Here is a 25,474-nt window from a genome sequence, read left to right as displayed (position 1 = left end):
CGAAGGGTTACAATTCTTGTTTCTTAGCCAGATTTAGACTTTATCCTACTTAGATTTTCACATTTGATGACGTGATTCTAGATTAAGAAGCTGGGATTTGTTGAAGAAGTCGAGACTTGAGGGAAAAAACATGGAGAGCTGCTGTGAATCAGGCCCCCCTTCTAGTGCCAAAATGTTGGTACACAATTTTGCACCAATCAGCGAGATTCGATCGACCTTGCTGGGATCAGAACTGATGTACGCGTGATTACTGATAACCAGCACTGGATGCATAATAAATGCAATAAAGTAAATGGCAGAGATATTTTTAAAGTGGTTCGACAAGTTAAAACTTGAGCCTACGTCCATTGTTATCTTATTGTTTTTGAGAGCTTACAAAGAACAATATAATTCCTAAGAAAATTTGCTTAGAACAATTGCCCAGCCCCGTTGAAAATAAGTTATGGGTTTATATAACACCAATTTACATGATAGAGTTGAGATAAGATTCAAATACGTAGGATTAGGAAGTTGCATGATCTTCGGCTAGGATTAGGAAGTTGCATGATCTTCGGCTATCTTAGTTGGAATCTAAGTTAATCTGAATATCTTCCTTCCAAATTGAGCCAATCTAAATATTTTCTCTCCGGATTGACCGCAAAACACTTTGTATGCACAAATCTCAACTGAATCAACATTTATGAAGCTTAATTTTCAATGAACAATCGTCTAAGTATTTTAAGATTAGACAAAGGGATCTTGAGATATTTGCTTTTCACATGTTTAGTAAGGAAATATATAAAATTATATATCCAATCCATTAGCTATGAAAAAGAAAATGGGACTGAAAAGCTGGAGCAATTTTTTTTTTTTTTTTGTTTTTGTTTTTTTTCAATGCCACTCTTGACAAATTAATTTTAATTCACAATATAACCTAGGATGGTACACATGAAGTCTAATGAGTTCTTACAAAGAAAATACTCAATTCTGGCCCTGGTGCACCATCTGGATTTATCATATACAAAGCTTCGGAATCCTTGGATCCAACCACCCTCTCAAATCTTCCTCTCATGTACGTCAATTCTCCATCTGCTGTTTCCTTCTCGTTTGGGCTTGGAAGAACACCGGCACCCATTGATACACCTCGAAGAAGTTGCATCACATGAAGCTCGTCGTCGGACATCGTCTTCCTCCTAATAGAGTATCCAACTTTTCTTCCATTACAATACACAGCCCAAACGTACTCTTCCAATAGTTTCTTCTTATGAGTCTTGGTTTCACTCTCCAGAGCGATTCTGACAATATCAGAAGCCATTTCTTTTTGAAGTGCGCTTGTAAGCATAGGAAGCTCTATCACAAACATTGGCAAGCAATGAGGATCCTCTTGTATGGCTAAACTAACTCTGCCTTTACGAAAACCAAAAATAGTACCGGTTGTAGCATTGTCCTTGAGTAAAGGTTTGCGTGGTCGACCCAATAGTGCAACCATCTTGCAGCCTGAGGTTAGCATAGGAAAGAGCTTGAACATTTTTAAGAGACCTCCTCCGGTGGACTTGGAACGCTTCTCATGATGATGAACTGTAGTAGTATGGCGGAGCAAAGATAGGATTGCTGGATTGTCCATTTGATAGTATGGACTAGAATGCACTGGAGGCATCTTAGATAAAACTTACTAAAAGAAAAATCAAGAAACTAGAGAGGTAGAAGAATAAGGTTTAGTTGAGTGGTACAAGATACATATAGAAGGAAAAGGAAATGAAGTAGGGAGTGAGTTAGGAAGAAGGTGGTTGGTCACTCGGTTAGAGTGTCCTTGGAATCTTTTTTTTTTTTAAGGGGGGAAGAGGAAAGAGAAAATTAATATACAAGTTGGGTTTAATTTTAGAGAGAAAAGGAAAATGAGAATGGGACCAAAGGTTGATGTGACCAAGTTTAGTGATGAAAAAGAGAAGGGGTTGAATGCGATAAGATAAGAGGGTCGGACCACCAGTTGTAGGGAATGGGAAGGGAAGAAAAGAAAAAACTCTAAATGATGAAAAAAGGACTCTGGTAATGTTTGTTTAGCATGTGCCTCTCTGATCATTACATAAGGCATCAACGTCACTTGCTTTATACTTTTTTTCCAAACTCTCCCTAATTATTGAGGTGCAGCTCATCTTTCCTCTAACATTTCTCCTGTTTATCCATGGAAATTTGCCTTTATTGCTTGTCATTCAGACTTTTTTTTCTGCCTTCACTTTATCCTTGTCAGACCTTCATACTCTTATTCGTCACTCTAAAAGCAATTCAGGCTACACAAATGACAAAGGGTTACTTGTTATAATATCCACACTTCACAGTTCTTTTGTAATGTTCTTCTTGTTTGATTTCAATTAACGTTACATAGATAAACACAATTTAACTAATTATTTGTTGCTTAAAGCAATATGAAGCAATTAAGCAGAATGTCCAAAACAGGTCAGTGTCGTAGATGGGGTCCTTCGACATGACTAATTAGAAAGAAGGCCACCAATGTCGGCGAAAACATGCTAAATCGAATTTGCCGCGTAAGGCATCTTGATGATATACATCTACATATACAAAGTCATGATTTAATCACTAGGCTTGACAAAGTGATCCCATTTTACCAAGAACCGTCTTGTTAATAACGTGGTATGTTTGATACTGATGAAACTCAATCACCAACGTTTGCTTTTTCTGCAAACTCAGATGCACAGTTTCAATTCTAATCCTACGAGAGTGTTCCATGGGGCAAAACATGGACCATTTCAATAATAACTGTAGTTTGTAAAGCAACACAACAACAATAAATGGTTGACAATAACAAAAGCAAATGAGCAGAAAAATTTGAGTGACTGGTCGTGGTTTGAATCGTCCTAACTATGTGAGGCCCTCCAAGCTGGACATGCCGAATCATCAAGAACGTGCATTGATTAGACTAAAGTTATGTTCATTTAAGCGCATTAGTTGGTGGCGTGTTAGCTATTCTTACCAAGAAGAGTTGAATTTGATCTGAATCTGATGCAACATAAAGCTAAATGAACTGATAGACTGAAAAAAAAAAAGTGATAAGGCCGACGAATAATGGACACTTTACCCATAATTGATTTGTTATAAAGTTGATTGAAAGGATAGATTTGACATTTTTGGCTTGGGAACTCGTTTGATCATATGATTTAACTTTACTAGTTATCATTTATTTTTTACCTGGTTTTTAAAGTCTTTTTGTTTTTGACATTATACAAAAGTGATCTAAAATGATTCTACAATCTAAGCTGCTTTGTCGTTGCCTCCAATTATTGTGGCGGTGATGGGATTGCCTCATTCTGCATCACTTTGTTTTGCAGTTCTATGTGACACTTAACCAGAATTGGTTCTGCAATTATGCTTTATATTTATTATTAGAAAAATCTTAATAATGTTAACATCTTACATTAATATTATATAACTTAGGAGAAGGCCCGATTACAAATTACCTTACGAGCATCCATCAAGAAACAACAAACTAAGAGCATTTATTTTTATACATATACATGTGCAACTGCGTTCCTAAACTTCTATGATTAGAATAGAATGGACAGACAGATGGGCAGCCGCACATTTATTTGACATAGTCTATATACCCAAAGGGCAGTGCTTTCAGTAATGGTTGCTGCTTTTGAATATGCTTATTTTGTAGATATGAAATCTGGTTATGCTTCTGCTTCTGGCTAGCCTACTGTTTCGGAACCAGATGACCTGAATGAGTGATGCTATGGGTACTAATGGATGAGTACTAATATGTGTACTAACTAAAGTATAGTACCCGTACTATGCGCATAGTACGGGTACTATACTTTAGTTAGTACACATATTAGTACTCATCCATTAGTACCCAAAGTATTATTCGACCTGAATTTGGTACCTTTCCAAAGATATTTTAAGCAGATATCTGTGAAAGAAGTAGTGGGAAAGGGTGATATTTTTTGTATTTGGAAGAAATATATTGAAATGTTTGAACCTCGAGTATAATACTTTGTCAGTGAGCCTTATCCATCTTCATAATTTGGCCACTGGTAGGTGGATAACTGTTTCCATTAATAAATTAATATACACTTAAAAGAGGTTTGTTTACCCTAAAAAAACTGTGAGCTAACAGGGACGGGACCCTTCAGGCAGACAATCCCATATGGATGTTTTTATTTGAGTACTGAATAAAATTGAGCTTCTCACAAAGCAACCCATGGCGTCCCATATGTATCTCATTAAGGAAGCCTTTGTTTAATTTGGGTACTGAACAATAAATATATTTGAAAAGTAATACTAAGATGCTCTTGCTTGCTCAAGTACATGAAAAATCTTGCAACTTAATTAGCTGTTCATCACTATATTTCAAACCTATTTTCTATTTTCTAACTTCTTCTCTAAGATATTATATTTGATATTTCAATGCCACTCTTGACAATTAATTTTAATTCACAATATACCCTAGGATGGTACACATGAAGTCTAATGAGTTCTTACAGAAAATACTCAATTCTGGCCCTGGTGCACCATCTGGATTTATCATATACAAAGCTTCGGAATCCTTGGATCCACCCACCCTCTCAAATCTTCCTCATGTACGTCAATTCTCCATCTGCTGTTTCCTTCTCGTTTGGGCTTGGAAGAACCGGCACCCATTGATACACCTCGAAGAAGTTGCATCACATGAAGCTCGTCGTGGACATCGTCTTCCTCCTAATAGAGTATCACTTTTCTTCCATTACAATACACAGCCCAAACGTACTCTTCCAATAGTTTCTCTTCTGAGTCTTGGTTTCACTCTCCAGCGCGATTCTGACAATATCAGAACCTTTCTTTTGAAGTGCGCTTGTAAGCATAGGAAGCTCTATCACAACATTGGCAAGCAATGAGATCCTCTTGTATGGCTAAACTAACTCTGCCTTTACGAAACCAAAAATAGTACCGGTTTGTACATTGTCCTTGATTAAAGGTTTGCGTGGTCGACCCAATAGTGCAACCATCTTGCAGCCTGAGGTTAGCATAGGAAAGAGCTTGAACATTTTTAAGAGACCTCCTCCGGTGGACTTGAAACGCTTCTCATGATGATGAACTGTAGTAGTATGGCGAGCAAAGATAGGATTGCTGGATTGTCCATTTGATAGTATGGACTAGAATGCACTGGAGGCATCTTAGATAAAACTTACTAAAAGAAAAATCAAGAAACTGGAGAGGTAGAAGAATAAGCTTAGTTGAGTGGTACAAGATACATATAGAAGGAAAAGGAAATGAAGTAGGGAGTGAGTTAGGAGAAGGGGTTGGTCACTCGGTTAGATTGTCCTTGGAATCTTTTTTTAAGTGGGGAGGGAAGAGAAATTAATATACAAGTTGGGTTTAATTTTAGAGAGAAAGGGAAAATGAGAATGGAGACCAAAGGTTGATGTGACCAATTTATTGATTGAAATGATATGTGCGTGATTACGGATAATCAACAGTGGATAAATAATAAATGCAATAAAATAAATGGCAGAGAGATTTTTAAAGTGGTTTGGCAAGTTAGAACTTGAGCTTATGTCTACTGTTATTTTATTGTTTTTGAGAGCTTACAAAGAACAGTATAATTCCTAGGAAAATTTGCTTAGAACAATTGCCCAACCCCCTTGAAAACAAGTTATGATGGGTTTATATAGCACCCATTTACATGATAAAGTTGAAATAAAATTCAAATACGTAGGATTAGGAAGTTGCATGATCTTTGACTACCTTAGTTGGAATCTAAGTCAATCTGAATATTTTCCTTCCAAATTGAGCCAATCTAAATATTTTCTCTCATAATATGGAATTATTTTCTCCTGATTGACCGCACAACAATAGCCCCCCAGTTTTTGGAGTGCGTAATCACTCTTCAAAAACTCGTGTCTTTGATTTGGATGGTTGTCGCACTATAGGCTGCAGTCTCGAACTGAAGAACTTGAATTATGCTTGCCGCAATTTGAGAGATCTTGAACATGTGATCTCAAGCGAATGAGCGAGCTTATGAGATTAATCAAAGAGCATAAAGAGCTTGATTTAAGAGCATATGAAGCTCGATCTGAGAGCATAAAGAGCTTGATTTGAGAGTGCGAGGAGTTCGATTAAAAAGCGTGGAGAGCTTGATCTGAGAGCATAGCTCGATCAAAAAGTATGGAGAGCTTGATCTGAGAGCATAGCTTGATCAGAAAGCATAGAGAGTTTGATCTGAAAGCATAGCTAGATCAAAAAGCATGGAGCGCTTGATCTGAGAGCATTGCTCGATCAGAAAGCATGAAGCGCTTGATCTGAGAGCATTGCTCAATCAGAAAGAATGGAGGGTTTGATCCGAGAGCATAGCTCGATCAGAAAGCATGGAGAGCTTGATATGAGAGCATTGCTCGATCCAAGAGCTTGGAGAGCTTGATCGAGAGCATGACTCGATCAGGCAACATGGAGAGCTTAATCTGAGAGCATTGTTCGATCAACAAGCATGGAGAGCTTGATTTGAGAGCATTGTTCAATCAGAAAGCATGAGAAGCTTGATCTGAGAGCATTGCTTGATCTGAAAGCATGAGGAGCTTGATCTGAGAGCATTGCTCGATCAGAAAGCATGGGGAGCTTGATCTGAGAGAATTACTCAATCAGAAAGCATGAAGAGCTTGATTTGAGAGCATTGTTAGATCAAAAAGCATGAAGACCTTGATCTAAGAGCATTGCTTGATCAGAAAGCTTGGAGAGCTTAATCTGAGAGTATTGCTCGATCAGAAAGCTTGGAGAGCTTGATCTGAGAGCATTGCTTGATCAGAAAACATGGAGAGCTTGATCTGAGAGCATAGCTTGATTAGAAAGCATGGAAAGCTTGATTTGAGAGCATTGCTTGATCAGAAAGCTTGGAGAGCTTGGGAGCTTAAGAGCTAGAGAGCTAGCGAGCTCTTTCTAATATGAGAGATTTGAGCATGCGATTTGAGTGATCTGGCCACGCGATCTGAGAACTCTGATTTGGAACAAGCTTCAGTATTTTGACGATAACTTGAGCTGTAGACCTCATATTTGGATGATTCTTGAACCATCGGAAAGCGAACTTAAAGGGCTACAATTCTTATGTTTACACTTAGCCAGATTCAAACTTTATCCTGCTTAGATTTTTACATTTGATGACATGATTCGAGATTAAGAAGCTGGGATTTGTTGAAGAAGTTGAGATTGAGGGAAAAACATGGAGAGCTGCTGTGAATCAGACCCTCCTTTTAGTGTCAAAATGTTGGTACAGAATTTTGCATCAACCATCGAGATCCGATCGACCCTGCTGGAATTGAAATCGATGTGCGCGTAATTATGGATAACCAGCAGTGGATGAATAATAAATGCAATAAAGTAAATGATAGAGAGATTTTTAAAGTGGTTTGGCAAGTTAGAACTTCAGCCTACGTCCACTATTATCTTATTGTTTTTGAGAGCTTACAAAGAATAGTATAATTCCTAGGAAAATTTGCTTAGAACAATTGCTCAACCCCCTTGAAAATAAGTTATGATGGGTTTATATAGCACCCATTTGTATGATAGAGTTGAGATAAGATTCAAATACGTAGGATTAGGAAGTTGCATGATCTTCGGCTACCTTAGTTAGAATCTAAGTCAATCTGAATATCTTCCTTCCAATTGAGCAAATCTAAATATCTTCTCTCCGGATTGACCGCACAAGACTTTGTATGCACAAATCTCAACTGAATCAACATTTATGAAGCTTAATTTTCAATGAACAATCGTCTAAGTATTTTAAGATTAGACAAAGGGATCATGAGATATTTGCTTTTCACATGTTTATTAAGGAAATATATAAAATTATATATCCAATCCATTAGCTATGAAAAAGAAAATGGGACTCAAAAGCTGGAGCAATTTTTTTTTTTTTTTTGTTTTTGTTTTTTTTCAATGCCACTCTTGACAAATTAATTTTAATTCACAATATAACCTAGGATGGTACACATGAAGTCTAATGAGTTCTTACAAAGAAAATACTCAATTCTGGCCCTGGTGCACCATCTGGATTTATCATATACAAAGCTTCGGAATCCTTGGATCCAACCACCCTCTCAAATCTTCCTCTCATGTACGTCAATTCTCCATCTGCTGTTTCCTTCTCGTTTGGGCTTGGAAGAACACCGGCACCCATTGATACACCTCGAAGAAGTTGCATCACATGAAGCTCGTCGTCGGACATCGTCTTCCTCCTAATAGAGTATCCAACTTTTCTTCCATTACAATACACAGCCCAAACGTACTCTTCCAATAGTTTCTTCTTATGAGTCTTGGTTTCACTCTCCAGCGCGATTCTGACAATATCAGAAGCCATTTCTTTTTGAAGTGCGCTTGTAAGCATAGGAAGCTCTATCACAAACATTGGCAAGCAATGAGGATCCTCTTGTATGGCTAAACTAACTCTGCCTTTACGAAAACCAAAAATAGTACCGGTTGTAGCATTGTCCTTGAGTAAAGGTTTGCGTGGTCGACCCAATAGTGCAACCATCTTGCAGCCTGAGGTTAGCATAGGAAAGAGCTTGAACATTTTTAAGAGACCTCCTCCGGTGGACTTGGAACGCTTCTCATGATGATGAACTGTAGTAGTATGGCGGAGCAAAGATAGGATTGCTGGATTGTCCATTTGATAGTATGGACTAGAATGCACTGGAGGCATCTTAGATAAAACTTACTAAAAGAAAAATCAAGAAACTAGAGAGGTAGAAGAATAAGGTTTAGTTGAGTGGTACAAGATACATATAGAAGGAAAAGGAAATGAAGTAGGGAGTGAGTTAGGAAGAAGGTGGTTGGTCACTCGGTTAGAGTGTCCTTGGAATCTTTTTTTTTTTTAAGGGGGGAAGAGGAAAGAGAAAATTAATATACAAGTTGGGTTTAATTTTAGAGAGAAAAGGAAAATGAGAATGGGACCAAAGGTTGATGTGACCAAGTTTAGTGATGAAAAAGAGAAGGGGTTGAATGCGATAAGATAAGAGGGTCGGACCACCAGTTGTAGGGAATGGGAAGGGAAGAAAAGAAAAAACTCTAAATGATGAAAAAAGGACTCTGGTAATGTTTGTTTAGCATGTGCCTCTCTGATCATTACATAAGGCATCAACGTCACTTGCTTTATACTTTTTTTCCAAACTCTCCCTAATTATTGAGGTGCAGCTCATCTTTCCTCTAACATTTCTCCTGTTTATCCATGGAAATTTGCCTTTATTGCTTGTCATTCAGACTTTTTTTTCTGCCTTCACTTTATCCTTGTCAGACCTTCATACTCTTATTCGTCACTCTAAAAGCAATTCAGGCTACACAAATGACAAAGGGTTACTTGTTATAATATCCACACTTCACAGTTCTTTTGTAATGTTCTTCTTGTTTGATTTCAATTAACGTTACATAGATAAACACAATTTAACTAATTATTTGTTGCTTAAAGCAATATGAAGCAATTAAGCAGAATGTCCAAAACAGGTCAGTGTCGTAGATGGGGTCCTTCGACATGACTAATTAGAAAGAAGGCCACCAATGTCGGCGAAAACATGCTAAATCGAATTTGCCGCGTAAGGCATCTTGATGATATACATCTACATATACAAAGTCATGATTTAATCACTAGGCTTGACAAAGTGATCCCATTTTACCAAGAACCGTCTTGTTAATAACGTGGTATGTTTGATACTGATGAAACTCAATCACCAACGTTTGCTTTTTCTGCAAACTCAGACGCACAGTTTCAATTCTAATCCTACGAGAGTGTTCCATGGGGCAAAACATGGACCATTTCAATAATAACTGTAGTTTGTAAAGCAACACAACAACAATAAATGGTTGACAATAACAAAAGCAAATGAGCAGAAAAATTTGAGTGACTGGTCGTGGTTTGAATCGTCCTAACCATTTCTACTTTGAAGCATGTGAGGCCCTCCAAGCTGGACATGCCGAATCATCAAGAACGTGCATTGATTAGACTAAAGTTATGTTCATTTAAGCGCATTAGTTGGTGGCGTGTTAGCTATTCTTACCAAGAAGAGTTGAATTTGATCTGAATCTGATGCAACATAAAGCTAAATGAACTGATAGACTGAAAAAAAAAGTGATAAGGCCGACGAATAATGGACACTTTACCCATAATTGATTTGTTATAAAGTTGATTGAAAGGATAGATTTGACATTTTTGGCTTGGGAACTCGTTTGATCATATGATTTAACTTTACTAGTTATCATTTATTTTTTACCTGGTTTTTAAAGTCTTTTTGTTTTTGACATTATACAAAAGTGATCTAAAATGATTCTACAATCTAAGCTGCTTTGTCGTTGCCTCCAATTATTGTGGCGGTGATGGGATTGCCTCATTCTGCATCACTTTGTTTTGCAGTTCTATTTGACACTTAACCAGAATTGGTTCTGCGATTATGGTTTATATTTATTATTAGAAAAATCTTAATAATGTTAACATCTTACATTAATATTATATAACTTAGGAGAAGGCCCGATTACAAATTACCTTCCGAGCATCCATCAAGAAACAACAAACTAAGAGCATTTATTTTTATACATATACATGTGCAACCGCGTTCCTAAACTTCTATGATTAGAATACAATGGACAGACAGATGGGCAGCCGCACATTTATTTGACATAGTCTATATACCCAAAGGGCAGTGCTTTCAGTAATGGTTGCTGCTTTTGAATATGCTTATTTTGTAGATATGAAATGTGGTTATGCTTCTGCTTCTGGCTAACCTACTGTTTCGGAACCAGATGACCTGAATGAGTGATGCTATGGGTACTAATGGATGAGTACTAATATGTGTACTAACTAAAGTATAGTACCCGTACTATGCGCATAGTACGGGTACTATACTTTAGTTAGTACACATATTAGTACTCATCCATTAGTACCCAAAGTATTATTCGACCTGAATTTGGTACCTTTCCAAAGATATTTTAAGCAGATATCTGTGAAAGAAGTAGTGGGAAAGGGTGATATTTTTTGTATTTGGAAGAAATATATTGAAATGTTTGAACCTCGAGTATAATACTTTATCAGTGAGCCTTATCCATCTTCATAATTTGGCCACTGGTAGGTGGATAACTGTTTCCATTAATAAATTAATATACACTTAAAAGAGGTTTGTTTACCCTAAAAAAACTGTGAGCTAACAGGGACGGGACCCTTCAGGCAGACAATCCCATATGGATGTTTTTATTTGAGTACTGAATAAAATTGAGCTTCTCACAAAGCAACCCATGGCGTCCCATATGTATCTCATTAAGGAAGCCTTTGTTTAATTTGGGTACTGAACAATAAATATATTTGAAAAGTAATACTAAGATGCTCTTGCTTGCTCAAGTACATGAAAAATCTTGCAACTTAATTAGCTGTTCATCACTATATTTCAAACCTATTTTCTATTTTCTAACTTCTTCTCTAAGATATTATATTTGATAATAACAAAAATTCAATATTTTTAAAAACTACTTTGGACCTTAGTTTATTGGGCTTGAAGGGTGTCCTATGGTCTTAAAGATTAGACAAACTTCAAATGTAGGCATGGATAACTCCGATACCTTAAAAAAAAAAAAAAAAAAAAAAGGTACTATTTTGTTTATTAGAAGATATTGAGAGACCAGCAATCATAGTGAAGTTATTGTCATATTGGTGGGAAGTTACAGTCACAATTGCTAACCAGGCCCAGATATTCGGCCCATTTTCAGCCCAAATAAAGTTGCGTAAAGAGCCCGCAGCACAAATCTTGGCTATAATGCTGAACCTGCACGTGTCACACTCAACATAAATTGTTCCCGCCTCTTTGTTAACTTCCATAACGGCATCAAGAATCAAGATCTCTAGAGTCTGTATCTCCATGACCGAATCAACTCCTGTCAACCCTGATTCAAGGTTTGTTTTTCCCTCTTCCTTTCACTTTGATTTTGGGTGTTAATATGATTTGATCATTAATGTGGTTTGTTTTGAATGTGATTGCGAAAGTGCCGGTGCAATTGTTGATTATGCGGAGATTATAGTGGTGCGTCATGGAGAAACAGCGTGGAATGCTGATGGGAGAATTCAGGTATGTTACTTTATCATCACTTCGTAACTCGATGATAGTTAAAAATCCAAGAAATCAAGGAAAAGAGCAAACTTGTTTCGTATATATGAGAAACATGTGAATTTTTATGTATTTTTAAGCTTTATTAATAATTACTGAATTATAGAAATCTTTTTAGGTACCAAATGGGCTTCTTTAGGGTTTCGGTCGATTGTCACTTTAGTTCAATTAGTAACTCATAATCACTGCTTTTATTTCAATTGCCAGGAGATGCTTTAGCTTGTTTGATCACTTCAAGATACCTTGAATAGATTATGCTGTATGTTAGGTTCGTTTTCTAGCATCTATTCATTTCATGTTTTCAATTATAATTATTTTACAGGGACATCTGGATGTGGAACTGAATCATGTTGGGAGACAGCAAGCAGCTGCTGTAAGTTAAATTTGCTTCTATTTGGTTTTTTGCGCTATGCTTGCTAAAGTGCTTGCTTGTATTTTATTTTTTTATTTTAAGGTTGCTAATCGAATCTCAAAGGAGATGAAAATCTCAGCTGTATACTCTTCCGATCTGAAACGAGCTATGGAGACTGCTCATATTATTGCAAGCACATGTGGTATCCCCGAGGTTAATTTTTCAAAGAACTTCTATTACAGTTTTCATAGCTTTTGTTTGTTACCAGTTTATGGTTATGGAATGGATGAGTGATGTGCTAACCTAGTGTACTGGATGCTGATATCAGTTACATTGCTGGAAGTAAGTAAGCTGAATGACTTATATGAAAATAGTACTTGTTTGTTTACTAACAACATTATGTGGTGGCTTGTTTATCAACAATATCCTTTTTTGAAAAAGAACAATCAATTCCATCAAATCTTTGGATCATGTTTATGGCTTTCGAGTTTGTTTTGTGGTTGAATTGGAAAATGTTTTTTTTTCCTTCTTCATCTTAACTTGAATCAATTTTTTATTTGACAGTCTTGATAATCCTATTACTGCAGAGTATTAGTTTAACTGATTCCTGTACTTTGTCAACTTGGTAGTCTTAATTAATGGGTGAAAATTCAGCATACAAATCAATCTATTAAATGCAGAAAAGAAGTTGAACCAAAAATATTGCTGACATTGAGTCTCACACAAAAATCACAGTGACATTGGTCATTGTTAACAGAAGATAAGATTTTGTAATAGTGGTGGTCAAAACAGGATATATGAATGAAAGGGTGTGGAATGTGATTAAAGATGAATTGCCATCTAGGCGTTTTATGGAAATTTTGAGAGAAGTTTATGATACATGTGTGCATAATGTTAAAACGAATTGACTGGACGTGCTTCCGAAAGACTGATGATCTTGGATAATTTGTATTCCTCATGGGAGTACTAATGTGGATCATTTATTGTCTCCTGCTTTATATTTGCTTTAGAACTGTTTCAATCTGTTTCAGGTCACAACAGATCCGGAGTTGAGGGAAAGACATCTTGGAGATCTTCAAGGGTTTACATTACAAGAAGCAGCAGTGTTAAAGCCAGATGCTTATTTAGCATCTTTGTCACCAAGGACCGATCAAGAAATCCCAGTATGTCGTCACATAGTTTGTTTGTTAGCTGAAGCTGGCACTGTGATGATAAACCTTTTTTAATGAATAAATATGCGGGCATTAAAATTTATTGGCAATCCAGAAAAATCCTCTTCGTAAACTTATGCTACTTCAGTTTGAACTTAGAACTTTATATATTAATCACAGTTTGCTCTATGTATATATTACTGATCTCAGTTATCTGATGGTGGCTTGTAGGGAGGTGGAGAAAGTTTTGATCAACTCTATAACCGCTGCACATCTTCATTGCAGAAAATTGGGAAGAAGCATAGAGGTAGGCTCTATTATTATCTCCCATAAATTCAATTTATTTGATTGTTCAAAACCATCTTAATTGACACCAATACTAGGCAAGAATTTTGTTCGTTTCAACAAGGTTTACCAAAAGTGCTAATCGTACATCATTATCTCTTTATGGTTCCGACATATATTTCAGTATGCTAGCAACTTGTTTTACAGGAGAGAGAGTGGTGTTGGTCACTCACGGCGGAGTCGTAAGAGCATTTCACAGGCTTTCTGCTCCAACGGAAAAATTGCCAGGGAAGATAATGAATGCATCAGTGAATATATTTCGCCTAGCTGAAGAGGAGTGGATGATAAATACATGGGGTGACATTAGCCATCTTAGTGAAACTGGCTATCTGGAGACTGCCTTTGGTGGTGACAAGACTTCTGGTTAGTTTATAAGAGACGGCCACTGGCTCTGGCTTTCTGCATTTATTCAAATTTCATTCCATTTGAATGGCCAGAAAATCTGTGGTCTAGATTGGGCATTTGTTCACTTTGAATGGCTATCTGCTTGCACATATACTATTGTCAAAGTCACAAGTCGATTGAAATTAGTAATAGCAGGATGATTAAATCTCGGGACGTGTTGCAAAGACGAAGAGTAATGAGCGTTGAGAATTATTAGATGATTAGAACCATTGATATAATTGTCATCCTCCTGCTGTTATAACATCACATAGTTTTTAAAACTCGATAGTCGGAAAAAATTAAACAAAAAAATAAAAAAGTAGCCCCCGTAAGATCCATTGGAGGAAGCGACTTATTATTTATTGAACGGCGACCAGTGAACGAGAGCCAGTTGCAAGATGATAATGAAAAACGAATAAAATATCGGATGGTACTAACACTATGACGGATTGTTGCGTAAATAACTTGACGATTCTTGATTTCCTCAAATCAGACGGTAATAATAGGTCCAAATTAGCGTGCACCCTCTTGTAGTGTAGTCAAATCCATGATAAAAAAAAAAAAAAAATTTAAAGTAATTCATGATGAAATGGCTCTCTCAACCATAGCTACTCTCACTCGTTTGTCTGCTTGTTCATCTTACTCTCCTAGTCTTAAGTTGAAGTATATATTTAGCAGAAGAATCACATATACAATCTCGGCTAAAACGCAGAGACATCAAAGCTGCAAAATAATGGCTTCTTCCACAACTTCGGTTCCAGAAGTACCATCACCTTTGCAAGACAAAATCACAGCTCCATACGGCTCTTGGAAGTCACCAATCACCGCCGAGGTCGTTTCAGGCTCCTCTAAGCGACTTGGTGGAACCGCTGTTGACGGTCACGGCCACCTCATCTGGCTCGAATCTCGTCCCACTGAATCAGGGTACATAAAACACATTAATTACCTTTGTATCAAATTTCCTTTTTATTACTATCAATTCATTTTTTTTTATATTGTTTACCTTCTCTCTATAATTAATTCGGTTTTCTTTTTATTTTGTTTTTAAAATACTCTTGTTAATTAGTTTTAAGTTTATTTTAATGAGTTCAGGCGAGCGGTTCTTGTTAAGGAACCAGAGAAAGAAGGAGGCGAACCAATTGATATTACTCCAAAAGAGTTTGCGGTGCGCACAACGGCTCAGGAATATGGAGGTGGTGCTTTCAGAATTTTTGGTGACACTGTCATTTTCTCTAATTACAAGGATCAAAGGTTGTACAAGCAGTCCATAGCTTCTAAAGGTAAAATTGTCTAAGCAAAGTGAGTTACTATCAAAAAATTTAATCTACTTTCTGTTTAAAGTAGTAATTGCACTTCATATAGAATTGATGGAGGAACAAACACTGATAGGCAGTCTAGTTTTTTTTTAATTTCCCTGTATCTGCATTTTTGATTGCTGGGAAATCTTTGGAAATATAATAGAACTTGGAATGTTGTAACTGCTGCCCTAGCATCACAAGCTTATAAGAATTTGGAATGTTACTGGGAAATCTTCCCTTTTTGCTGATATATGTGCCATATTCAAGCAGATTCCTCTCCTGTGCCAATTACTCCAGACTATGGTGGACCACTCGTACGTTATGCTGATGGAGTTTTTGATTCACACTTTAACCGTTATGTTACCATAATAGAAGGTAGACTATCAGATTTGTTTCATCCCCAAACCTAGTTTAAGTAACATTTTGTATGGTTTATACCAAAACCATTCATTAAATTATATTTTCCATCTTTATAGATCATCGTGAAGATGGTTTGAACCCAACCACAGCAATTGCAAGCATAGGCCTCAATGATCAGAATATCCAAGGTGAAAATTCTTAAACATCAGTATAAAGATAGGGTTATGTACTTAGAATTATTGCATTTTCACTGTGAATCAAGACCAACATAAAAGTTGCACCCGTGGTATGCTCTACTTCCAGCAATTTGCTAGCAGGATCATGGAACTATTGCTTGAGAAGTAAAAAGGGCATGTCAAAACAAATGGGTTGCTTTCAATTCATTGTGATTAGGTTTCTCTAGGAATTTGCTATGATTAAATAGGCTCGTATGTATTTATGCTATTTTTCTTGTGTTTTATCATTTGATGGAGAATGATGTTTTTTGCTTCCTCTCTCTCTCTCTCTCTCTCTCTCTCTTGCCTCTGCCCCTCACACCTGCTTCTTTCTTTTTTTTATCACGTGGCATTCAGAACCAAAAATATTAGTTAGTGGCAGTGACTTCTATGCCTTCCCACGTATGGACCCAAGAGGTGAACGAATGGCATGGATCGAGTGGCATCATCCTAACATGCCATGGGATAAAGCTGAACTCTGGGTTGGTTATATTTCTGAAAAAGGGTAAGCTAAATTATTTTTATGATTTCAGAGCTCTACTTTATCCAAGAACTAACCTTGTGTTAGATACTGAGCCATTTTTTTCTATTGTATAAATGAGTGTGAGAAAAACCGCTGGCATATTCATACTATTGTTTGGGANCCTTCTCTCTATAATTAATTCGGTTTTCTTTTTATTTTGTTTTTAAAATACTCTTGTTAATTAGTTTTAAGTTTATTTTAATGAGTTCAGGCGAGCGGTTCTTGTTAAGGAACCAGAGAAAGAAGGAGGCGAACCAATTGATATTACTCCAAAAGAGTTTGCGGTGCGCACAACGGCTCAGGAATATGGAGGTGGTGCTTTCAGAATTTTTGGTGACACTGTCATTTTCTCTAATTACAAGGATCAAAGGTTGTACAAGCAGTCCATAGCTTCTAAAGGTAAAATTGTCTAAGCAAAGTGAGTTACTATCAAAAATTTTAATCTACTTTCTGTTTAAAGTAGTAATTGCACTTCATATAGAATTGATGGACGAACAAACACTGATAGGCAGTCTAGTTTTTTTTTTTAATTTCCCTGTATCTGCATTTTTGATTGCTGGGAAATCTTTGGAAATATAACAGAACTTGGAATGTTGTAACTGCTGCCCTAGCATCACAAGCTTATAAGAATTTGGAATGTTACTGGGAAATCTTCCCTTTTTGCTGATATATGTGCCATATTCAAGCAGATTCCTCTCCTGTGCCAATTACTCCAGACTATGGTGGACCACTCGTACGTTATGCTGATGGAGTTTTTGATTCACACTTTAACCGTTATGTTACCATAATAGAAGGTAGACTATCAGATTTGTTTCATCCCCAAACCTAGTTTACGTAACATTTTGTATGGTTTATACCAAAACCATTCATTAAATTATATTTTCCATCTTTATAGATCATCGTGAAGATGGTTTGAACCCAACCACAGCAATTGCAAGCATAGGCCTCAATGATCAGAATATCCAAGGTGAAAATTCTTAAACATCAGTATAAAGATAGGGTTATGTACTTAGAATTATTGCATTTTCACTGTGAATCAAGAGCAACATCAAAGTTGCACCCGTGGTATGCTCTACTTCCAGCAATTTGCTAGCAGGATCATGGAACTATTGCTTGAGAAGTAAAAAGGGCATGTCAAAACAAATGGGTTGCTTCCAATTCATTGTGATTAGGTTACTCTAGGAATTTGCTATGATTAAATAGGCTCGTATGTATTTATGCTATTTTTCTTGTGTTTTATCATTTGATGGAGAATGATGTTTTTTGCTTCCTCTCTCTCTCTTGCCTCTGCCCCTCACACCTGCTTCTTTCTTTTTTTTATCACGTGGCATTCAGAACCAAAAATATTAGTTAGTGGCAGTGACTTCTATGCCTTCCCACGTATGGACCCAAGAGGTGAACGAATGGCATGGATCGAGTGGCATCATCCTAACATGCCATGGGATAAAGCTGAACTCTGGGTTGGTTATATTTCTGAAAAAGGGTAAGCTAAATTCTTTTTATGATTTCATAGCTCTACTTTATCCAAGAACTAACCTTGTGTTAGATACTGAGCCATTTTTTTTCTATTGTATAAATGAGTGTGAGAAAAACCGCTGGCATATTCATACTATTGTTTGGGATAGGAAAAGGGATTTGTAGAACTCAGCTGAAACGTGGAACTGTTGAGCATTATTTGCTGAATATATGGACCTTCCCTTAGAATGGAAGATTGTATTACATAAATCTCATATGTTTATTTGTGTCAATGCTCATTAGACACTCTAGAATTTTATGATATCTTTGACATCTGAGTTAGTAGATCTTGTCCAAGCTCCCACTTATTCTTTTCTAAGGCTTCATAATTATCTTCATTATTGATGATAAATTGGATTGGACTAATTCCTTTGATGCTTTCATGCAGAGATGTCTACAAGCGCGTATGTGTTGCTGGTTGTGATCCAACTATTGTGGAGTCTCCAACTGAACCCAAGTGGTCTTCTAAGGGTACTTTTTTTCTGGGCTATAGCTATATTTATGATGCTAAATCAACGTTGTAGTATGGTACTTAAAAAGTAAATTGTGTTGTTAGTGTTATGAAGATTAACTTATGTGAACAAGATTGTTATGTACTTTGAAAAATAGTATTTTAATAAATGACCTTGATATTGATGCCCAAGTCTTTGTTAATTCGAGTCAACTAATCCCAGTTCTAATCCAGTTGGGCATGCCCTAAACCCTTGTTCCGGGACAAGTTTTACAACCTACTTGAGATATTATATCTCACGAGCTCCCTGACTAAAGGTTTTAGGGTCTGGAAGAGTAACCTTGTTCCACTTTTGAACTTGTTGAACACGTGTGTTGTGTGAGAGAGAGAGAGAGAGAGAGAGAGAGAGAGAGAGAAATCCTTAGACCTAGTTACTAGGGTTTTGGTCAAACACCAATTTTTCCTTTTCTTTTCTTGTTTCTTTCTTTTCTTTTCTTTTTTCTGAGATTTGTTTTGGTCTTGTTGGGTACTAATGGTTAATGTTTTGGATGTGTAAACAATTGCTATGAGCATCTAGTTAAGGCATATTACTACATCATCTATATAGAAGTATCAGGACTTCTGTGGTTTTACATTGTTGTGTGTATCAACGTTTATGTTTGGATTTATGCAGGGGAACTCCTTTTTGTTACGGATAGAAAAAATGGATACTGGAATCTTTATAAATGGGTGAGCTCCATTTTATTTTTTTATTTTTTTGACATGTTCTGATTGTTGTATCCTTTTCAATACATAAGGCGCATTAACATATCAGTTGGTTGTATGTACATAACAAAATAGTTCATTTGTTAGACATTGTGATTCATCCATAAATATTGTTAAAGTTATAAATTTTCTGTGGAGCATTATCATTGCTTTTACGTGGTTATTGGGTCAGACATCTTTTATTCAATCTGTATCAGAATTGATTCATTTTCTCCCACTGCAACAGATTGAATCAAACAATGAGGTTCTCTCAATTTATTCATTGGATGCTGAGTTTTCAAGACCGTTATGGGTTTTTGGTACGAATTCTTATGAAATTATTGAAAGTAATGGAGAAAAGAACTTAATTGCTTGCAGCTACAGGTAACCTTCTGGAGCTATGGCTCTTAGGTTCTTATTATTTATTATTATTATTATTATTTTTTTGTAAACATGTGCCGACGCTTATGCATGCACAGAGACATATATCACTTTTAAGTTGTGGTGAACCTATACATCTATTTTAATGCCATCAAAATTTGTATGTTTTGATTCAGGCAGCACGGAAGGTCATATCTTGGAGTTCTGGATGATGCTGAGGGCTCATTATCTCTGCTTGATATTCCTTTCACTGATATAGACAACATTGNTGAGATTTGTTTTGGTCTTGTTGGGTACTAATGGTTAATGTTTTGGATGTGTAAACAATTGCTATGAGCATCTAGTTAAGGCATATTACTACATCATCTATATAGAAGTATCAGGACTTCTGTGGTTTTACATTGTTGTGTGTATCAACGTTTATGTTTGGATTTATGCAGGGGAACTCTTTTTTGTTACGGATAGAAAAAATGGATACTGGAATCTTTATAAATGGGTGAGCTCCATTTTATTTTTTTATTTTTTTGACATGTTCTGATTGTTGTATCCTTTTCAATACATAAGGCGCATTAACATATCAGTTGGTTGTATGTACATAACAAAATAGTTCATTTGTTAGACATTGTGATTCATCCATAAATATTGTTAAAGTTATAAATTTTCTGTGGAGCATTATCATTGCTTTTACGTGGTTATTGGGTCAGACATCTTTTATTCAATCTGTATCAGAATTGATTCATTTTCTCCCACTGCAACAGATTGAATCAAACAATGAGGTTCTCTCAATTTATTCATTGGATGCTGAGTTTTCAAGACCGTTATGGGTTTTTGGTACGAATTCTTATGAAATTATTGAAAGTAATGGAGAAAAGAACTTAATTGCTTGCAGCTACAGGTAACCTTCTGGAGCTATGGCTCTTAGGTTCTTATTATTTATTATTATTATTATTATTTTTTTGTAAACATGTGCCGACGCTTATGCATGCACAGAGACATATATCACTTTTAAGTTGTGGTGAACCTATACATCTATTTTAATGCCATCAAAATTTGTATGTTTTGATTCAGGCAGCACGGAAGGTCATATCTTGGAGTTCTGGATGATGCTGAGGGCTCATTATCTCTGCTTGATATTCCTTTCACTGATATAGACAACATTGTATCTTCAAAGACCTTAGTTTCCATTATTGTGGCATTAGAAAATTTTCCAGTACAAACCATAATGATGATTTAATAAAATGTTGCATCATTACTTATGCAGACTCCAGGGAATCATTGCCTGTACATTGAGGGAGCATCTGCTGTTCAGCCATCATCAGTGGCTAAGGTTCAGTTGTTTCTTTTTTCTTCATGTTTTCTGAATAACATCTTTTACTACAATAGTTGCTAATAATAATGTTAATAAAATTTTAACAAGTGATGCTAGCAACATTTTTCTGTGCTTTTATTGTTGGTCTTTGCAGGTGACTTTAGATGGCCATAAATTGAAAGCTATTGATTTCAATATTGTCTGGTCTTCATCACCTGATAGCTTGAAGTACAAGTCCCACTTCAGCTTGCCAGAGTCAATTGAATTCCCGACAGAAATTCCTGGTCAAAAGGCATATGCATACTATTATCCGCCATCTAATCCCAGCTACCAAGCTGCTCAAGAAGAAAAGCCTCCATTGCTATTGAAGAGTCATGGTTTGTTCTTCAAAAACCTAAAACCTTTCAATCAATAAATATTTTTCTTCTTTTTTCTTAAAAAAGAAAAGAAAAAAGGGTAATAGTATATTATGATTATTTTTCTTGTGTTACTGCTTTTTATGCATGTATCTGTCAAAAGTTGCTTTCTTTTGAAGCTAGTACAAAAAAAGGAAGCATATATTGGGAGTGTTGTAAATTTGCTGCATTAAGTGAAATAGCAATCAAAGCCCTGGGTATAGGAAATTACTTTGCCATGTGGATTGCAAGAAATATTTGAAGAGTATGAACTTTGAAATTTTATTCACCTGTGAATTATTGAGAAAATTGAAATACCTAGTTTCCTGCTTTCAGTGGACTGGAACAATTATTGAACTTTCAGAGTCAGGGGTTGTATTTTGCTTGGGGAGTCCCTCCTCCTCCTCCCCCCCCTCCCCCTTTTTCTTGGCTGGCACAATTTGCATTATTTTTCAATGAATTAAGAAATTCCGTTTATATCTTGAATTTGTAATGAATTATATGGTGTGTAAATTATGGCAGGGGGCCCAACAGGTGAAACACGTGGGATGTTAAATTTGAGTATCCAATATTGGACTAGTAGAGGTTGGGCATTTGTGGATGTAAATTATGGTGGAAGCACTGGTTTGTCCTCTGCACCCTCATCTGTTATATATTATCTTTTTCTCTCCTTTGAAATCATATCATGGGTACTCATACTTGAGTAATTGATTTTGAAAATGCATGTTCTACATATGAATTTTAGTCTCCAAGTCAAGTATGTGCAAGATCCTTTGGAGTTGTTCAGGGTGTTCTTTTCTGCACATATTTGATATTTTGAACAAGCTCATTGACAGACATGAATGAACTTAATTTTGAAGGTTATGGTCGAGAATTTCGGGAAAGGCTTTTGGGGCGCTGGGGAATTGTTGATGTTGATGACTGTTGCAGTTGTGCTAGATTTTTGGTAATCACATTCATTCTTTCATTTCTTTCCAAGTTTTTAAGAGGATGGACTTGCTACGACCTTTTAAATCATGGTATTGTTCATTTCTTCATCTAGGTGGACAGTGGAAAGGCAGATGAGCAACGACTTTGTATAACTGGTGGTTCTGCTGGTGGCTATACAACCTTAGCTGCTCTAGCTTTTAGAGACACATTTAAGGCTGGAGCTTCTTTGTATGGTGTGAGTACCGGCATTCATACTTTTGGAAGCATTATGTGAATTTATTGTGTGTAAGGGTGTCCATGTTATGTTTCTTCCCTTGATGTCTTCTGCTTCTATTCTCATTTCTCTGAGTAAATTTTCAGCTAAAATCTGTTGTACTATTGACCCCAGTGATTGGACTTGATTTTTTTTCTGGTTTAGGGTTTGGGTTCTTTTATTACTGCTTTGGTGGACCTGTCAAACCAGCAGCATTTTTTGAATTTTCATATATTGTCCATATCTGAATAGTACTATTGTTATCATTTTATATAGGTGTATTGAGGGGTTAAGTATAATTTATGTTCTGTTAGGAAATTTTAGTTGAACGGTAGCTTGGGCGTCACTCATGTCCTCTTGTCTGTTCATCTTCTGAGTAGCTGAAGTCTGATGTTCAGATGAATGGTGGCACATATCAATAAGGCTAAAAATTCTTGAAGTGGCATTTCAGAATCTGATTGGGATTCCTGCGTTGTTTTTTGGTGATATGTGCAAATTCTTTGATTTTTTATAATTACCTTTTACCCTTAAGGTTTATATACCTATAACATTGTTCACATAATTTATAGTTTCATGAAGGGCAATGTTCTCCACTAAATAGAAAATTAACATGTTTTTATGTATATTGCAAATATGACAGGTTGCTGACTTAGGCATGTTGAAAGCAGAAACTCACAAATTTGAATCTCATTATATGGACAATCTTGTTGGTAAATTGAAATAGAAAAAAAACTTAATTTATCACTTTTTTATTCTGTTTGCTCCATTTGTTGGTAACTTAACTATCTGGTTGCAGGGAGTGAGAAGGATTTCTTCGAAAGGTCACCAATCAATTTTGTTGATAAATTTTCTTGCCCCATAATTTTGTTCCAGGGATTGGAAGACAAGGTAAAGTTTAATCAGTTTCTTTACACTCCCTGGGCGCCCCGCCACCCCCCTCCCCCCCAAAAAAAAAACCTTGCTCTCATTTTCCTTTGGATCATTATGAATAGCTGATGTAATCAAATTTTATAGTCTTTTATCTTAGAAAGTTAGCATTTCTTTGTCTTATTATTGATAGACAGCTTGTTATTGGCTGAGTTGAATCTAATTCAGAACTAGCATTATTGCCTTTTCGACTTCATGCCCTCACATTATGATAGAAAGGGAACTCCCTGAATAGCACTGTAACCTTTAGACCATATTTTTTCATGGGTCGAGCTGTAATTGTATACGAAGTATGTGGACCATGGTTTTTTGATTCAGCAATTCTATGCAATTAACTTGTTAAATTCTTATCCAGACAAGGTATCCATCTTGGTGTAAGCTTAATTTGGTTGACAAAGAAAATTTTGCTACTTTCCAAATTCAATTTGAATTTGAGAAAGTGATTCCTTCTTGTCAGTTATTATCCTACACGGTGGAGTTATCTTTTGGAACAAATTGGTTTTCTATAGAAGTCAATCTTAGATCTCTTGCTGGTAACTCTAGAAGCTTTTACGGTTGAAAATCAAATCATGTAATTAGGACCAGGGAAATTCAGAAAAGTCATTTACTTGCTTGGAGGCTCTGAGTTAAATTGTATAATGTTTGAAGTTTCTTACTTTTAAGTAATAACCATCATATGTTTTGATATGTTTTATATATATATGCAGTTATACTTTCTGTAATTTATTAATACATGTAATCTGGTACTTATTTTTGTATCTTTAGATATATGAGGATTTGGCATTCTGCTTTTCATTCTCAAAGTCTGAGTTTGAAATTTCTTTCATCATGTTGTAGGTTGTACCCCCTGATCAAGCTCGTACAATCTACCGGGCACTGAAGGAAAAGGGTTTGCCTGTTGCTCTTGTGGAGTATGAAGGAGAACAGCATGGTTTCCGCAAGGTATATGCTATTTTTCAGAATTTCCAATTACAAGCTTTGCTTGTCTAGGAAACATTACAGCTGACCTAATATATTACACAGGCTGAGAACATTAAGTTCACATTGGAACAACAAATGGTGTTTTTTGCACGATTGGTTGGACACTTCAATGTTGCAGATGAAATTACTCCAATCAAAATCGATAACTTTGACAGCTAGTATAATGGTATCCGGTTCTGAAAAATGGGGTAACTGCTTGTAACAAAGTTGAGTCGAGGCAATGCATCATATAATGAGTTAAAAGAGCCTCTTACATCATGTAATGAATAAATAAATCATTCACTTTGTTTTACTTTGGCATCATGTAATGAATTTATCTTAGAGAAATTATCATGTATGGGACTAATGGCTAACTGCAATGCATGCTTGTGAAGTTGCCGTAGTATTCTTTTTCCTTCCCACTCATAACTCTTTGATGTTACTCCGGACGGCGGCCTAGCTAGTATCTTCCCTTATTGTTTAAGCCTTTCGTATTTTTGGGGTGAAGCCTATCCAGTTTGGAGTTCGTGGAGTGGCATTCAAACATCCAACATTGATATTTGACAATGTCAATGATGATGAAATCCCTCCCACTTCTAGAAGTTGACATTCAAGTCGTTTTAATTTCTTAATTCCTTATTGCAAAGTAATGGCAGAGCATTAAATTTTTAATAGTAAATAAAGACTATTCATACAGTAGAATCTTCCGTAAGCGTCTAAGGAAGTAATTGATTTTGAAAATGCATGTTCTACATATGAATTTTAGTCTCCAAGTCAAGTATGTGCAAGATCCTTTGGAGTTGTTCAGGGTGTTCTTTTCTGCACATATTTGATATTTTGAACAAGTTCATTTCTATTTATATATGATTACGTCATA

General features: G+C 36.1%; 4 protein-coding genes and 1 pseudogene across 4 annotated transcripts; 2 read left to right on the top strand and 3 right to left on the bottom strand.

Annotated features, from left to right (window-relative positions):
* Positions 1-723: 723 nt before the first annotated feature.
* Positions 724-1,802, bottom strand: LOC116131983 (protein MIZU-KUSSEI 1-like). Its single transcript, XM_031417674.1, has one exon. The coding sequence runs from the start codon at positions 1,634-1,636 to the stop codon at positions 935-937; it is 702 nt and encodes a 233-aa protein (XP_031273534.1). The 5' UTR covers positions 1,637-1,802; the 3' UTR covers positions 724-934.
* A 2,624-nt stretch (positions 1,803-4,426) lies between these two features.
* Positions 4,427-5,180, bottom strand: LOC116131914 (annotated as a pseudogene).
* A 2,687-nt stretch (positions 5,181-7,867) lies between these two features.
* LOC116131974 (protein MIZU-KUSSEI 1-like) lies at positions 7,868-8,830 on the bottom strand. Its single transcript, XM_031417656.1, has one exon. The coding sequence runs from the start codon at positions 8,663-8,665 to the stop codon at positions 7,964-7,966; it is 702 nt and encodes a 233-aa protein (XP_031273516.1). The 5' UTR covers positions 8,666-8,830; the 3' UTR covers positions 7,868-7,963.
* Positions 8,831-11,816: 2,986 nt separating this feature from the next.
* On the top strand, positions 11,817-14,597 carry LOC116131992 (phosphoglycerate mutase-like protein 4). The gene is made up of 7 exons (XM_031417681.1): positions 11,817-11,893; positions 11,984-12,065; positions 12,427-12,477; positions 12,559-12,669; positions 13,488-13,619; positions 13,839-13,914; positions 14,100-14,597. Exons 1-7 carry the CDS (start codon positions 11,859-11,861, stop codon positions 14,318-14,320), a joined length of 708 nt encoding a protein of 235 aa, XP_031273541.1. The 5' UTR covers positions 11,817-11,858; the 3' UTR covers positions 14,321-14,597.
* Positions 14,598-14,888: 291 nt separating this feature from the next.
* LOC116131962 lies at positions 14,889-25,017 on the top strand. Its single transcript, XM_031417642.1, has 18 exons — positions 14,889-15,260; positions 15,429-15,616; positions 15,905-16,009; positions 16,111-16,182; positions 16,567-16,714; positions 18,636-18,718; positions 20,264-20,319; positions 20,582-20,718; positions 20,892-20,982; positions 21,085-21,150; positions 21,287-21,509; positions 22,050-22,151; positions 22,388-22,473; positions 22,570-22,692; positions 23,351-23,420; positions 23,507-23,598; positions 24,475-24,579; positions 24,661-25,017. Exons 1-18 carry the CDS (start codon positions 14,926-14,928, stop codon positions 24,775-24,777), a joined length of 2,199 nt encoding a protein of 732 aa, XP_031273502.1. The 5' UTR covers positions 14,889-14,925; the 3' UTR covers positions 24,778-25,017.
* The last annotated feature ends 457 nt before the right edge of the window (positions 25,018-25,474 follow it).

Source organism: Pistacia vera, unplaced genomic scaffold (genome assembly GCF_008641045.1).
Source record: "Pistacia vera cultivar Batoury unplaced genomic scaffold, PisVer_v2 Contig246, whole genome shotgun sequence".
NCBI lineage: Eukaryota > Viridiplantae > Streptophyta > Magnoliopsida > Sapindales > Anacardiaceae > Pistacia > Pistacia vera.
The sequence above is the reverse complement of the archived record's forward strand: the minus strand, read 5'-3'. Positions and strand labels throughout refer to the sequence as shown.

Excerpts from the sequence above, each read along its gene's own strand:
- LOC116131983 (XM_031417674.1), bottom strand. The coding sequence starts at position 1,636 with ATGCCTCCAGTGCATTCTAGTCCATACTATCAAATGGACAATCCAGCA.
- LOC116131974 (XM_031417656.1), bottom strand. The coding sequence starts at position 8,665 with ATGCCTCCAGTGCATTCTAGTCCATACTATCAAATGGACAATCCAGCA.
- LOC116131992 (XM_031417681.1), top strand. The coding sequence starts at position 11,859 with ATGACCGAATCAACTCCTGTCAACCCTGATTCAAG. Across the intron at positions 12,066-12,426 it reads ATGCTGATGGGAGAATTCAG|GGACATCTGGATGTGGAACT; the intron begins GTATGTTACTTT and ends ATTATTTTACAG. Across the intron at positions 12,478-12,558 it reads GGAGACAGCAAGCAGCTGCT|GTTGCTAATCGAATCTCAAA; the intron begins GTAAGTTAAATT and ends TTTTATTTTAAG.
- LOC116131962 (XM_031417642.1), top strand. The coding sequence starts at position 14,926 with ATGGCTCTCTCAACCATAGCTACTCTCACTCGTTTGTCTGCTTGTTCA. Across the intron at positions 15,261-15,428 it reads TCTCGTCCCACTGAATCAGG|GCGAGCGGTTCTTGTTAAGG; the intron begins GTACATAAAACA and ends TAATGAGTTCAG. Across the intron at positions 20,983-21,084 it reads TCACTGATATAGACAACATT|ACTCCAGGGAATCATTGCCT; the intron begins GTATCTTCAAAG and ends TTACTTATGCAG.